Genomic DNA, 16,930 nt, shown 5'->3' with positions numbered 1-16,930 from the left:
TTCGGTTAAAGATCAAGTAAAACTATTTCTAACTCCATCGTTTAGCAGTTGTTTGCAAACAGGTTTCCATTTTCTGGTTATGGTCTATTGGTAATACTCTAGCATAAAATTTGTACTACACAATCGAATTCAGTTTGTTGTCCACTTACAGTGCTCGTTGTGATAGCAAATGTTGACTCCTCGCCGCGACAGCTTGTTGCTGCCGCCCAGAGTATTGGGTCGCTCCACTTTATTATTGGAATCGGTCTGGTTGTATTGCTGCTGCTGGTGCATGCCACCACCGCCTCCGACGCCGCCACCGCCAGGTGGTGGCAGCATGGAGCCCTGGCATGTTGGCTGCTCAATATTCGGTGTTGATAATGTGCCATTGCCACCGTGTTGTTGTGCATCAGTCTTGTCTTTTCTTGGTTCTGCAAATAGGCCATCAAATGGAAAAAGAATAGAAAAAAGTAAGAGAAATGAGTTAAGTCCACACACAGATACTAAATGCTTTAACAAGTGCAGCCAACTAATTTACAAGCATGTGCCAAACTAACCAGACAGAGAAACAGCAAGGGACAGCATGTGGGGCCCACTGCAAACACTTGATGGGCTTTTACATTAATTGTCATGCTGGCTGGTGTGGTTGGCTTGGTTTGCTCGGTTTTCTCGGTTTGTCTCGGACCACACCATTACCATCAGCAGCAGCAGCAGCAGCAGCAGCAGCAGAAGCAGCTGCCACTACTCTGGCCACTGTAAATTGCCTGCCAGGGCAGCCACTTGAGTGGCCACAAAGCACACACATACTCACACACACACACACACACACACATTTACTCACACAGTGGCTTGTCTTTTGTTATTTTTTACAGCCATTTTGTATGCCCCTCCCCCTTTTGGTGGTCAAGTGTAATATTTTTAATTGTTGTTAAAGGGTTAAGCGTGCGGGTCTCTTCAGAGCACTGGCCACATTTGGACAGCGTCCTGGCGAGACTTGTTTAAAACTAGAGCCCCGGGCGGACAGCTGAGTGCATGTAAAATGTTTGTACTTCGTGTGTAAATGGGGCGACCTCGTTAATAATGAGAAATGGCAAACAATTATGCGCCTGTTAATTTGAGCATGCGGGAAGGACACAGTCCTGCTCATTATTTGTAGAGTAGCCAATGCTTATCTCTATTTGTGCAGCGTTTGAATTGGAAGCGTACAAAAAAAATTAGAAATTAAATATAAAACGGACAAAATATGAGTAACGAACATTACATACCCTGCCGGAGGAACATTTATATAACTAGCAAGAGTATATAATAAGGTAGCTATTTAGCTGAAAGACCTATGTAAATAGCACGTAAGCTTTTTTTCATAGTCTTTCGCTTGGCAGAGATAAAAAGATGCTGATCGATTGTAACAAATGTATATTAAGTCAGCTATGGGATCGCAGATCTGATTATTCTATACACCAAGTGTGAGGGCATAAATATGCAAGAAATAATAATATTTTCAATCCACATTGAAAACAGCTAACTTCCATAAATCAAAGGGACTTCTAGACATATCCTGTGCAAACTTCAAATACATACGAAACCGGAAATTACTTGATAACCCACTTTATTGATTGCTTGAGTAAAAATAAATCTAAATACATGTATCTACTGCTGTTGAGCTTCAAAGCACGTAATGGAAATGGAAAAATGCGTCGGGCAACAGACACAATATCATTTACCACATGCCGAAAAAGCAATTAGGAGGAAATTCCTAACAAGTGCTTAAATACTTCAGTCAGTCATTAAAATCAAGCCAACAATTGACAGACAGCCCGACAGAAATCTGCGCACTTGCGTGCACGCAATATTTATGTTCTAAACAAATGAAAATATCTTTTGCCAAACGAACGCAAATGCTCAATGGCAATTAATTGCCAAAGATTGAGAATTGAAGAACATAAAAACCAGCAAGAAGCAGACGAACAACAAGTGAATTATGTGAGCATATAAAATGCGGAATAAGATATTTAAAAATTCACATCATGCAAATGCAGCAGGGAATGCAAAAATCTTTAACCGATTGTTGCTAATCACACGTAAATAAATAAAATATCAAAGCGCGTTTAAATAAAGCAAACACAAATTACCAGAAGCTGGGCAAGCGGAGAAGAGGTGCCAGGAGGGGTTGAGGGGCAAAAGGGAGAACAAACTATTTGAAACAGATACAAATTCCGTTGGCCGCCAGCCAAATAAAAGGCCTGGGGTGCGAAAAGAAGTGCCCGAATGACTAAATAAAAGGAAGGGTATACGAACGGTTAGCTGGGGGCAGGGGCAAAGTCTTGACGTGTTTGCGCAAATATTTTAACGAAAATAATAAAAACATTAAACAAAATACAAGAAACGAAAAAAGGGAAAAAATAGAAATATATGTGCCATATATTCTATGAAAATGCGAGTGATGAAGTAATGAAATATTTCTGAAAGCCAAGAAAACAGTTTCATGCATCAAGTTCATGATGTTGGCAAAGTCTAGGGTATAGTCAGGGCTATAAGCGAAAAGAGAGGGAGAGAGATAAAGAGGGGTTAAGGTAAGGAAACGGGCAGCAAAGCAAGCACTGAGCATACTTTAATGAATTTATGTGCCTGTCAAATTATGGCGACAAATGTCTTTGTATTAACCGTCCAGTTTCTCTCCCTCTCTCTTTATCCCTGTCTCTTTCTCCCTGGCAAATTTATGGCCTGGCTGCCAGGCACTGGCAACGTCAGGAAAAGTCCCACAAGCGACCGAAGAAAAATATCAACCACATAAACAAATTGCAGACATTGAGTTGGGTTCAGTGTGTAATCAAAATGAATACCCCTAATGCACGTAGACTTTAATGGCATGAAAATTCAATCATGTTTGTTGTATATATAATAATTGATATACAATATAAATATTTAAGGCAACACAATGTTTTTGGGCCATTCAATTAGCCAAAGCTTTTAACTTTGTTTTGTAATCGAATAAATCTTTCTTATTTCTGGAATACACTTAAACTTCCAGCCGAAGTTAAGTATATCCCTGGCGTCTTATCTACTCTGTAATTATTTATTCATCTCCTTAATTTGTGTATATTCATGTATGATTATTATTTTTCAGGCTGATTCAACCTAGATATGATTATTTCTGACTTGATTGCAGTATTTTATTTCGTTTTACTTAAATCTTTTAAGATCATCTTCAGCACAAAGATCTAATTGCTTAGAAGTTTGTTTAGCCTACAGTCAGTCAGTTTCTCCTTAATAGTAAGTGTATTCCATGTATTCGCCATACTGAAATGTAACTTTACCAACTTATTCCAATTGCTTTTATCTTACATCTGCGTGTTATCGCACACACGCACACACAGACACACAAATTGGCACAATCTGCGCTCTCTCTAATGACAATATTAATTAAGCAGAAAGTTTAGTGTCTAATTAGCTGGAGCAACATCTGGCTAAGGATAATGGCGCTTCCATTTGGCCTTTAATCAATTATCTGCAGTAAAGTCAAGGCACAGGTCCAGGTACGGGTTCATAACAACTGGCATGCCAATAAGTAGGCAATATTTATGTGATGTGTGTGGTTGTGTGTGTGTGTGTGTGTGTGTGTGTGTGTGAAGTGACGTGACGTCATTGGGCATTCACAATTCCATGGAGTCAAATGCACAGATTTATTTATAATTCAAACTGAAGAGGCGAAAAAAAATACACAACAGCATTCGGTTAGCAAGCCGCAAATTAATTGTGCGGCTGTGCTTGTATGCCCAGCCCGCACACATACACACATACACACACGCACAGACACGCACACACTCACGCACAGGATACAGGCAAACAAGGCTAACAAGAATGGCCTAACAAGCGACTGGCATTTGGTATTGGTATACCCTCGCCACAGCGAATTCAAAAGGTCTCATCAGCCCATACAGAAGTTTGTGGCAAACAATTGAAACCATTAGGGATAACATTTAATGCACTGCGTGGTGCCTGGTCCCAAGAGTTGGGCTAAGGGAGCAAGTCATTAGGGCCAACAAAAAATAAGGTAAATGTTACAGGTGCGAACGCCAGGCTTCTGGTCCTTTGCTCTGCACTAAATCATAAGCTGAAAGCCATAGCCATGTGCTATTTATAAGTCGATATTTTATACAAAAGAGCTATAATTAATAATATTTAAATGTTTTTCGTCTGCAGCTGTTGCGAACAAAGCTTCGAATGGTTTCACAAACTGGAAGATTTAATCTGAGCTACGAGCCTGGAACAAACCTTCTGCCTACCACAGCTAAACAAATATAGTTTTATAAATGCTGCATCGCAAATATTTAAACAGACAATTTTTTTTTAATTTACAGGGTATCCCAAAATAGTACATCATTCGATGTCGCCACACTTGATATGTATGTGCTTTTGTTGTTTTAGTGTTTTGCTTTTGTTCTCGACGCTTGTTAGCAGCACCGGATTTTTGGCTCTGACAGAGTGTGGATATTTGATAAATAAACAATGTAAGGCATGGAGGGAGGGGGGCGCTGTGCATTTGAGGCATTTGGGCCAGGACAAACCGCAGCACAAATATTCGTGTATACACATAACAGGACTTTTCATAGCCTAATTTTCATTTGGCATGTGTGAAAAAGAGCAACTCTCGCACAGTGAATGTGGCTCGACTCGAGGGAATACAACAAGGAGCTGCATGTGGAGCAGGAGGAGCACCAGGCCAAATATGTTGCGAGTGTTCTGGACATTAACTGACAGCTGTTGACGTCACTCAAAACGTGCGGGAGGCCTCTCTGGGACTGTAGCTGAAGCTGCAGCCGTAGGAGCTGTCATTTGGCGCTGACATTTATTACGTTGCCTTCATGCGCCCTCCTGGGGCGGCAGTGTGTTTTTGAGCCGGGTTGCCGTTCTAATCAAATGCAGCCCGTGCAACGGAAATAGACGAAGATCTAGCGGCAGGACGTGCCGTGGTGGCCCGAGCAGGCGTCTGTGTGACGCCCATTTTGGCAATTGTTGGACTTGATTTGTAGCACAACACGTATACGCCGCGTTGCGCTTTGCATTTTTGCCAAAAGCACTAAACAATTTGCGCTTGTTGTTTTTGTTGTTGTTGCAGCTGCACAAATCAACGCGCCAACACAATTCATTAAATTTAATTAATGGCAAATGGTTAGGCAACACTGCCACGCCCACCTGCGATCGCATGATTCATGCGCCTTGAATTTCAAATTGTGCACACACATCAGCTATTTATACATATCAATATACACACACATATTCAATATGTATAAATGCAACAACATTTTTGTTCTGTCAACTCAATCAAAGGGTTTTTTTGGGGTTGAACTTGGCCAAACAGAACCAACCCAATTTGCATATGTTTTTTTTTCTGTCTTTCAGTTGTGCTCTTTTATTCGATTTGGACATTTGTTATGTTCTTGAAAGCTGCGCTCGAGGCAAATTTTCAAAGTTATGGCTGATATGTACGACAAGTGTCTTTGCCATTTGTCCCCCCAACACCCAATTTCGAGTTCTGACTGCAAAACGTTTTGTATTTGAAGTGTGCTCCCATCTGTTTGGCAAACACTTACTACGGACTATGAAATACTGGCTGAAGTTTATTTTTCTTTTTATTTCTTATTGATTTGTACACATTTGTGGAGTTTTCTGTATGGAAAGACACACACACACATGCACACCCACACACACACACACACACGTACACAGTTAACAGCTGCTGAAATTGTCATTTGCTTTTAAGCGAAGCATGTGACACATTGTTTTCTCTGGAGTTGTTGTGAATTGTGCATTTGGTATGTGCTTGGGTCAAGTGTGGAAGGTAAATGTAATAGAAGGGAATAAACTAGACTGGAAATGCGAGAAATTTTGTTGTAAGTGAAATGTCAAATGAAACGGGAAAAAATGTCTATTGCATGCCCCTTCGGGCTTATGTACATTTTCTATGCTTTCACCGAATACTTTCTACTTATGTATGGGTAGGAGTTTAAAAAGGAATCTATATAAGCCTTTTTAAAGATAGTTTTTTTAGCAACTTGTTCGCATTGAAGCCGACAAGCAGAAGCAATGCCTTTGAACAGCATTTATTATTAATTTATTATATTCATTTATTAATTTACCCATTTATTAAGTTGAGCCACGCGCAATAAGTTAGTTTTTTTTTTTAAATTTAGCAATTGCATTTTTTTAATGGAAATTAATAGAATTATAATTTAATTGCCTTTTGTTGTGGTTAATTAATGTTAAAACAAGCTTCAACTTTAATTATAAAATTGATTAAATTTAATTCAATTACTTTTGTCTGAGTTATAAATAAAATTATATTCACATATTGGAATGCAAAATTTTTGTTTATTAATTAAGCTTAACTACACGCCACAGAGTTCTGCGAATACTATTTCAGACACTTTTCATAGCTCATGCACAATCTGTTGTTAGCTCAGATCAATTGTAAAATCAACGTAAGTTATTTTTAAAATGCAAACACATTGCAGATGATCAATTCATATTTATATTCTAAACAAAACGTGCAGCCGCATTCATTCATGAAAGACGAGTTTTTGTAATGCGCCACAAGGCATTCAAAACTAATTGACTTGGCCAAAAGCAACAACAACTATATGTATTCATTGCAAAACTATATCAATCGTAGAGAGATGATGAAGGGGCGAGAGAGAGAGAGAGAGATAGAGGGAGGTAGAGTGAGGGGGAGATGCATAGCTCTCGCATAGCAATTGAGTCGCCCACACAAGATACATTGGGGCAGGCAGCACCTTGACAGGCGCGCCGGGCAGTGTTGAAAATTAATTTAATTTTCATTTTTCACTTGATGCCAGCTTTCGCCCCCACCCCCCCTTTCCGCGCTGACCACACCAACCGAATTCATGGGGATTTGTTTGCATTTGAATTCAGTTGCTAAGACGGCAACAAATCTTTTGGCTAATCGCATCAAAAATGCGGCAGTAGCAACGACAAAAATATTTTAAGACTATTTATAGGCTCTACAGTTTTCCCCAGAGTATGTCGGTGTGAGTGTGCGAATTTGTGTGTGTCTATGTGTGTGTGAGTGGCTTGTATGCTTGAGTAAGTATTTTCCTTTTGATGTTGACTAAGGGCCATCCGGCCGTTCGACCTTCACCTTTATACACAATTTCGTTTATAGTATGCTGTTACTCCAGACGCTAAGCTCAAATTGTTTATTTATGCGCTGACTTTTTGTCCATTTGTTGTTGTTGTTGTTGTTGCTGTTTGTGCACACACAATTTGTACATAAAGTAAACTTAATTTATTTTTAATCGCCATTTAATTGGCTGCCCGCTGTTTTCTTTAGACTCGAAATTGCTGCATTAAAAAACTTTTAATTGCTGCTAAGGTATTTTTCGGTCTGCTGCTGCACACACACATATATATATTATATACAATCTGGCCTGATCTGACGTGGGTTTGTTTATTTTTCACTTTACTTTTAAACTCTGCGAAATGCCAAACGCATTTGCACCATCCACCGCGATTGTGGGCCAATGTGTCGACGACATTGCCATCGTCTCGCCTCGCCTGTCCGCGCCTACGCCACATAAAAATACCTATATTGAAAATAAACATTCGCCGAAAAGGGCAAAGTTCACTGAAAGGTACGTGTGTGTGCGCTGTACTTATAAGCTGGCAGCTTTAGGAGTTGCTGCTCCCCAATCGAGTTGTGCTGCGCCAAAGTGGCCTGACAGCTGCCTCAAGGAATGACAGGCACATTCAACAAAAAATAAATGCGGCCCTCTTGAAACTGCAGACATCTTGAATTACTTATGTGACAGCCGATTTGATTAAAACTGATGGCAAATATGCACTGAGCGAAATCAAAATATTTACACATATTTCAAAGAATTTAAAAACACATTTCAACTGATTTGCAGAGCATAAATATTTGTACCTTCTTCTACCAATACCACAATTAATTCCCACCACCTCATACTTGATAGCCATACCAGGAATTGCGTTTCAACGAAACAAATAAAGCAAATTAATAAAGCAGCCTCACAGAGGTATGGCGGTAGCTATGGTATGAAAGAAACTTGATCTGTATATACGATTCTAGAAGCTGCATATCAAATGTTGGTGACTCTAGAAGAAGACAGAGAAGATGCTTCCTTCTGCCTGTTAGCCTGCATATAGGCACATTTACTGGCAATATTGGCAAAGTGTAAAGAATGTAAAAAATTCAATTGAAATTGTTTTCTCTACCATGTACATTAATAAGAATAATATTGCTGCCTGATGCGCATCAGTAAGTATTTCTACACATTACACAATTTCTATCTCATTAATAATTTAAAAGCAAATGTAATTTGATGTGTCAATAAACCCATGTTGATGACTTTATTCAAAGTTTTTTACGACCACGTAAGCTCATTACTATTCATGGAGGCCTTTTAAGCAAAGTACACAAGCCAAAAGGCACTAATTGAAAATCAACTTGGCACAAGTCAAAGCAAGTAAACGAGTTTTCTTTAGACTTAACGTCTTACCTATTGTCATCAGGTTCTCTCTCTGCCGCCAGCTTAGCCGAGCACAGTTTAAATCAGGCAACATCGTCTTTCATCGCGCCTGAACAAAAGCCTATTAAAATTACAAATTGTTCAGTTGTACGCTAATTACCCAAAATCAACAAGCGAAAAATGAAATCCTTTTCCCTAAACCCTTTTTGGACTCTGGTCACACTCAATTAGAGCGTTTTGGGCAAAGTGTCGAAAACAAAATGTTTCACAATGCAACATTTTCGAATTACTTAATTGAGCTCGTTTGGCAACAAAGCGTCAAAATTTGTGTTGGGACTGCGCAAAAGACGGTCGTTGAAATTAAATTTTAATGACAGTTGACACTTTTGACGGTCCAGCCCCGCAAGCCCCCCAAAATAATTCTGCTTCGCCTCTTAGACATATTTTATGGCAATTTTTCGACCACTTGGTATATTATAATAATATGTCTTGAGGCGAAAATGTTTGCTTAAATACCTTATTTATTTTTATTTTCTTTTTTTTTTTCGGCGTCGCCACAAATTTACGAGCGGCAAGCGACGAGTAACGAGAGCAAGCGAAATTTTTAGCTTTTACTTTCTTAATTTGATAGATGAAATCAGCGCAAAGTTATGCAAAGAGCCCGAGAAAATCAGACAAAATATGCGAGCAGAAAAAAATAAAAAGAAAGTGAAGCGAAACATGCAAGAAATTTCATTTTTTGAAAAGGTCTTCTGAAAGGTGCGTAAATCCTTGTAGGCCCTGTGAACTGGCCTACTCCAACCAACTGATTTATGGGCGTTAAAATTGGCGCAGGTCCTAAAGAAACGAGGCCAATAACATTTAATTTTGGTCGAGACAAGCCCCAATAGCAAAAACGGAAGAAAAAAAACCAAGTTGATGGAAAACTGTTTGAACGAACCCGCATAAAAACCGAAAACCGCTTAAAGTAGAAAATAATGCCATGAAAATAAAAATGAACAGTCGGGCAAGAACAACTGAGAGATAGAGAGAAAGAGTAATATACAGTGAGAGAGAGAAAGAAAGAAAGGAGGAGTGGGTGGAATAGAGTGCACAAAAAAAAGAGATGCCAAAGTTGTCCAAAGTTCGTGGCTCGCAACTTGAGTTGTGGTTGCCAACATAATCAAAGGATCCGTATAACAACAACATTTTGAACATGGCAAAAAGTTTACGTGCTGCACACACACACACACACACAACGCCAGCCACACCCTCACACACACACACATACGTGCGGTGCAGAGGTGTTAAATTTATAGACGCTGAAAAGTAGGCAACACCAAATGCGCCAAACAAGGCATACATTTTTCACAAAATGCTCGACATAAAAATAAATGAAAAACGCAGCGTGTATTTCTCAATTTGATCCATATACAGCACAAATTATTGCTTAACAAATTTCTGCAGAATTACAAGAGTTATTTCTGCGAAATTTGACATGAAGAAAAACTGGCTGATAAAGAATTTTCATATAAAGAAATTCTAGGAAATAATACAAGCGATTGAATTAAATGAAAAGCACGTCTCCTTAACACAATTAAATTTTCACATAAGACAATTTATTTACGAATTTCCTTAGAAATACAAGAGTTATTTCGTAGAAATTAATTATAAGAAATCGTAAGAAAAACTAAGAATTCACTTTTTGAAAGCAATTCAACACACAACAATAAACGGAAAACACCTCCTGCCTTTCAATACCCAATTCATAATAAATACAAACTGAATAAAAAAGTTATTTCTTCGAAATGTAACTTAGAACAAAAATTATAAGAAGTTACACAAAACAAGCAAGAGATTAATCAACAAAAGAGTAATTTTGAGTAAGAAAGAAATACACAAGAGCTATTTCTGACGAATTGCACAGCAAATAAAAGTAGAACGTATATATGTGTGTGGAGAGGGATTTTTAATAAAGGAATACAATTCATTTAGCACTTACTGACCGCAAATAACGTGAATAGCTCTCGGCTGAATTCACATAAAGAAATCACAGTCACAATCAGAAATACTTACACATATATAAACAAGGCATTCAAGGTGGAAACCTATCAAAGAGGATTTGTTGCCACGGCAACATGTAACTAAGCCTGACCCGCTGTCCCCCTTATGGCATCGCTTGTTTTATCAGCTTTGGTGAGGGGGCTGGCTTTGGTTCACATTTAAGGTTTAAATTAAATGAAAGAAATCCTTTAATGTGCCTAGGTATGAGCAGGGCTATAAAACAGCCTACAGGCTCAAGCAACTCAGCAAGGCTCGGGTGGGTGGACGTTCGCCCAATTGAAAGACCCAGCTCGGGCTAGGGTTAGCTGGCACGTGTGTTAGAGTGCTCGAATAACAGTAAACGTCTCTTTAACGCTGCCACTCTCGAGGCAAAATGGCCAAAGTGCTTTTCACACCCAATTTTTCGCACGCATGTTACAAAAACAACGCGAACAACAGCGGCAACAACAGCAACAGCAACAATAAGGCAAATGTAGGCGAGCATCGCGAGTTAAATGCTTTTCTGGCATAAAACTTTGACAGCCAGGCAGCCCGAAAAACAACAATGGCACTTCAGCGCACACAGATACACACTCACGCACACACACACCTTCTCATGTGTCTTTACTGTGTTTGGCTACGTGCTCAAAGCTATTTTTTGTTATATTTAAAGCGTCGCTCGAGTTATGATTACAATTTGGCCCAGAGACCGGCGCAAACGAGCACCAGGCGAACACATCCACGCACGCACACACACACAGACACACACACTCGCACACTTTAGTTCACTTGTAAGCTCATATGTATGTTGGCCATGTCGAACACCAGTTTGGGCCATAAACTTGCTAGCCAAATGCTGCCTTTTGCCTTTGTATGTATATGGGTATATTTGATATATGAGATCGGTTGGCGTGTGTGCAGACTATTAAATAACAGAATTTGTATGCGATGCTTGCCTATTTCAATTAACTTAGTTTCCAGGTGCAGTATGTATTGGTATTTGAAAAGGTGTACAACATGAATATATCAAATAACTAACAAACCAAAATGGCATCATTCATGCAAATCGGTTCAGCTTAAAACTAAGTTATGCAAATCTGAAATGTTAAAATATGTTTAAGCTTTACTTTGAAGAGTTTCAAATTCAAGTATTGACTAGCTTGCGAATTTTTTAATGTAATTGAATCGAATTAATCGAAAACAATATGAATATAATTCACATACGATCCCCAAGCTTCGAACTGTGAGGATAAGGCCAAGCAAAATACCTTCAGGCATAAAAATAGGTTCAGTTTTAACATTTAGAACCTCTCGACTAGCTCTTTTCCGTCAACGTTTTTGTAGAGTATCTAAAGTGTGTACACACTGATGAGGCCAGTTATGTGTATACTTATTGCTATGCATAGCTGGGACCTGCCTGAGACTTCAATCAATAGCTGAAGGTCGCAGGTTCCTAAGCACAGAAACAAAAAGCGAGTAACCAAAAAAAAAAATGATAAAAGCTGCTGCGTATTAATCATACGCCATGTGTTGTTGCTGGCACACACACACACACATACACTCACACATAGGAAGAGCAATTAGTTGCCACATAAATTTGGTCCTTTTGAATTATGTAGCATTTGAACAGATACTCTCTATCAGCTACAGGACGCGTCAGGCTAAGCCGTAAATTGCTGCAGATTGCCAGCGGAAGTGGGCAGAGAACATGAATAGCAAAGAGGGAGAAAAAAAAAAAGAAAACACATTCCCAGCTGGGAACGAATGTTGCTTTAAGATGTGATAAATTGGCAATAATATTTGGCCAACAGCGGAAGTTGGCAAGGTCAGCCAGCAGCAGTGTGACGATGATGGCCAATGAAATGATGAAGATGCGACGGCCTGACCGTTGTTTATTTGTGGCCAAATTCTGTTCTGGGCTTGCGAGTAAATAAACGTTGCCGATTCGATGACAGGAAATGCGTTGTTTTAACGTCCGAAATTGACATAATTAAATAGAAATTATTTATGACAATATTTATATCAAGAATTTTTTGCAAAAAGAATCATAAATTAAAGCTAAGTATGAGGAATATTTCAACGCCAGGCCATACACTGCCTGCTGCTGCATGATTGATGGTGCCAAGGGCCATGAACAAAAGCTGCCTGCTGCAATACTCAAGACATAGAATTGTATTTGGCGACCAAATGTCATCAGCTGATCAGGCTGATGATTAATGATGCAGCACTTGCAGGCTGATTAATCACAGCTAGTAAAGCAATTCAAGATTAAAGAGCGCAACATACGAATACTTAGAAAATGTTTAATTTCCTCTAACTTTGTCTTTTGTGCGAGTTTTCGGTATTATGCTCCAAGCAAAGGATTAATACGCCCACCTGCCAAGCAATCTCTGTGGTCATAAATTTTGTTTTGCATTCATCAAATAAGTTGGCAATTCAGAAAACAACAACTGCTTTGATTTATATTTATTTGTTTTTTATTCCTAGCCATTTTCATAAAGCTATTTGTGCAGAGTCGTTAAAAGATACAACAAAAATCCACAATGCCTAGTTGTTTGCCAGCCTTTGTTGCTGTTGTTGTCTATGTGAAAATATTTGTACAAGTTTTTGGCTCAGTTGATGTCTTTTTGTTATATTTTTATTATAGTGTTTTTTTTATTTGGCAATCAAAGAATTTAAGCCAAGTAAATAAAACATATGAATTATGTGTTGGTCGACATATATTTGCGACAGGTTTGCTAACGTCACAGCGCCAGAAGAAAGAAAAGAAAAAACATATAAAACTGATCTGGTGGGGAGTGCTCGACTAGGAGATACCCGGAAGCCGATGACGTGCTGACATTATACACATTTTTAACTATCTTCTACTTCTGCACACTTTATGATGTGGCTATGCCTATGCTTCCCTTTGGGATTTGTTCACACTATATACTATACAAGAACGTACATGGCAAGTTTTAAGGAAGTAGCTATTATGTTCTTTGGGTTATGTTTAGAAAACCAAATCTTAACATCGTTAATTATCGATATTGTAAATAAATATATCGGAAGACAGTCTGCCAATGTCGAGTTCACATAGATGGACAGCCGACAGGTGGCTAGATCACCTCAAATCGTCGTTCTGATAAAGAATATCTGAAATAATAAAAAATGTATTTTTATTTCCCCGTCACACACATTTTCACCAAACTTTTATACAATAAAAACAACACCTTTAATAATTTTTAGAAAAATCTCGCAGCTTTTAAGGATTGCCAAAATGAATCATGGGCTCATTTGTCTATTTATAAAACAGCTCGAAATACTCTTCGAGTGAGTCAATGTGTCACATGCACAAAACAAAATAATTATAATTATAATAATCATTATGAATAATAAATAAATAGACGCCAAAGACCTGCACAGTATATAAATAGAGAGCTAGCCAAAAATATATATGTATGTATATATATATAGATATTTTTTGACATGCCAACATCCTCGTAATAACCACAAGTTCATTAACATGTAAAAAGCGTTGAGAACAACAACGAGAGCGAACATAGAGCATATTAGAGAACAAATGCGCCTTTGTTGAAGGTGAAGTTCATTAAAATTCCGCGTCACTCAGAAAATGCGAAACAAATGCGAACGAAGCGTAACGATTGGGTGAAGGTCGTAGTCCGACACCGTCCAAAAAAAAATAGCCGAAAACCGAATACCGAAAGCCAAAAACCATAAAACAAATTCATATAGTTTATGGTACGTTCTGCTTCTTCCTACTCTGGCGCATTTATATTCTTGGCCAACATCGTCAGCATATTTAGCGACCTGCTGGAAATTTGTGTTTGTCTTCAACTTGGCAGCTGTTGTTGTTGTTGTAGCTGGTTTGTGGGTCGATGACGTCGCCTCAACGCCCGCGGCCGCTGACGTTGCAAATATGCGAGTGTACGGAAATGCGTGCGCAAACCCCACGGATTAACTCAGTCGGACTGCAGATTTTTTAGACATGTTGATGTGGAATAAGATTCACGAAACAACGAAATGACACAACGTTGAGCTCAGGGGGAAACAATAACAAAATATCACGATATATGTGCGCATAGATTCGAATTTAATTAGAAAATGTGTAGAGAAGCATTGCATTGGGATAGGTTGGAATATGATTAGGTTACTTTGGGTTAGATAAAGTTGCTTTGAAACATCAAATTGTCTCGCCATGAGAATAATTTTTACACAATTTTGTTCAACAAAGAGAATTTCAGAACTCAACTTGAAGTTAATTTTTAATAAATGAAGTATCCCATAAAGAAGTTAGGCCTATTGCGTTGGCTTGTTCTCAGAAACCTTTTGGCCAATTAGACTTTCAAAGAACATTCGCGATTGCACTTGATTTCTATATAAATATTTCTCTACACCTCCCATGCATATCGTTGTTAGAGTAATATTTCGCTCAGCATTTGGATCATTAGCCGTAAGGTAGTTAAGCCGCAATCAATCAAGACTAAGTAACTTTTGTAGCCAAATTACAAGTTATCTGTGCCTGCTCTTGAGCCAACTAATTTGCTTTGGGCATCTAATTGAATTGAGTTCTTTCTGTGTGTGCGTTTCAACAACTTTGATAACATTGTTTCTTGGCTGCGAGATAATAAACCAAAAGAAGAGAAAATGTAATTAAGCCGACCTAAGGCTGGCGCTTGATGAACGTGTCTCTTAGCCACAAAACAACTTCCGATTGTGCCTACATAAATCAAATACAAAGATAGGCAATCCAGTGTTGAACAAAGCCTCAAATCGAAATGATGGCAACATATGTGACAGTGGCTCACCATGTGGCATGCATCATAATTTACAAAAGGGCTAACTTTGATAAGCGAATGCAAAACTAACCGCAAAAACTTTTTCTATGGCCACAAACGAAAATTTCTGTGAAAATTTGCCAACGCTTGACAGTCATTAGGTTGTGAAAAATGTTTTACTGCTGACGCTGATGACAATCGTGATGATCACGACAATGATGATGACGATGATAATGATCATCAACAGATGGCGCACAAAAAGGGAAAGGTAGTGTCAAGGTCGCAAGGCATTCGCTGCAGGTCTAGCCATACGCAATATCAAGGGCACGAAATCTGGTTGAGACTGCATTTTATTGCATACTTTATGGTCAAGGGGTCTGCCGAACTGACCTTGACCAAAGGCTCCAATGAATAATTCAAAAGCTGAAAGCCACAAAGAAAAGCAAAACACCAGCGAAAACGATGCAACAAAAGAACGAGGGCGAGGCAGAGAGATAGCTGAAATACGAGCTGAACTGTGGGCGTAATTGAAAAATTATTTATATATGGACTTAAGAAATGAAATTTATGATTTATTTATTCTTCCCTTATTTAAGCAATGCTATGAATATTTTGCCCAAATATTCTTAAAATTCTCAATCTATAAAATCATATTTTTACACTTTGAAAATAATCTAGACACAAAATAAGTATTCTAGAGCACTTTTATCAAGAACTATAATTATCTCAAATCTTTCGAATTTTCTTTTCTTCACAAACGGAACACACCCTTTGTAATCCTTTAAAAGCAACGCATAATACGCTGTGCCTACAGCAAAAGGAAGACCATAAAGAGCGCAGGCCAAGAAGAAATTATGCAATGCAAGGGAAAAAAAACCCCTACACGGCACAAAAAGGCGCGGCAAAAAGGGAATGCGCAAGGCAAAGCACAAATAAATGTAGTATAAAGAAGACATATAAATGATGTGTATATATTATATGTGCTATATAAAGCAAGATACAAACTCATTCAACTTTGATTTACTTTATTTTATATTGTTTTTTTTTTGGGGTACAGCCTTTCGCTTCTTCCGCCTATCTGTCTGCCTGAGTCCTTTGGGCTACCTCAAAGAAAAGGGTTAATTAAAATTATGCATTGTACGCTTTAAGACTTCGAAGTTAAGTACCAAGGACTTAGAAGGAACTGAGTGCTTTTTGAGTATTTTTCAATATAAGTATATTGCTTGTACGCAACTCGAGAATTTTGTGTGTGTAAGCTCCTTACAAGTTGTCGAGTCCAATCAACTAAAAGCTGCCCAGAACTACTTTGTAACTGACGACCGAGAGTCACGTCCCGAGGATGCACAATGGGCGGGTCCTTGTTTTTTTTTTTTGTACTTTTTTTTTTTTAGCAGGAAGTCGACATTGAGTTGCAGGAAATTAAAATTTAAACCAAAAATATGCTCAAGCCGGCAACTTGGCATTAAAATGAATTACGGAGTGTGACGCAGAGCAAGACTGAGCTAGAGATAGCGAGAAGAATCCAGCCAGAGGGCGGCAGCAAAATAGAGATAGAGATAGAGAGAGAGAGAGAGGGCGAGATATAGACGCTGCCTAGGCGGAAGCGCTTAATTTGTGCCCGACCCAGGCCTGTCGCATTTTCAT

At 38.6% G+C, this 16,930-nt stretch overlaps 1 protein-coding gene across 16 annotated transcripts in view; it reads right to left on the bottom strand.

Annotated features, from left to right (window-relative positions):
- The window catches only part of LOC6624298 (phosphatase and actin regulator 2), a 135,777-nt gene that overhangs the window by 9,932 nt on the left and 108,915 nt on the right, over window positions 1–16,930 (bottom strand). For all 16 annotated transcript variants that reach the window (XM_015175623.3, XM_015175628.3, XM_032434853.2 and 13 more), the window contains one exon: window positions 150–410. In XM_015175623.3, coding sequence (XP_015031109.1) covers window positions 150–410 — 261 coding nt within the window. The remainder of the gene's footprint in view (window positions 1–149; window positions 411–16,930) is intronic.

This window comes from Drosophila virilis, chromosome 3, assembly GCF_030788295.1.
Source record: "Drosophila virilis strain 15010-1051.87 chromosome 3, Dvir_AGI_RSII-ME, whole genome shotgun sequence".
Classification (NCBI taxonomy): Eukaryota; Metazoa; Arthropoda; class Insecta; order Diptera; family Drosophilidae; genus Drosophila; species Drosophila virilis.
The sequence above is the reverse complement of the archived record's forward strand: the minus strand, read 5'-3'. Positions and strand labels throughout refer to the sequence as shown.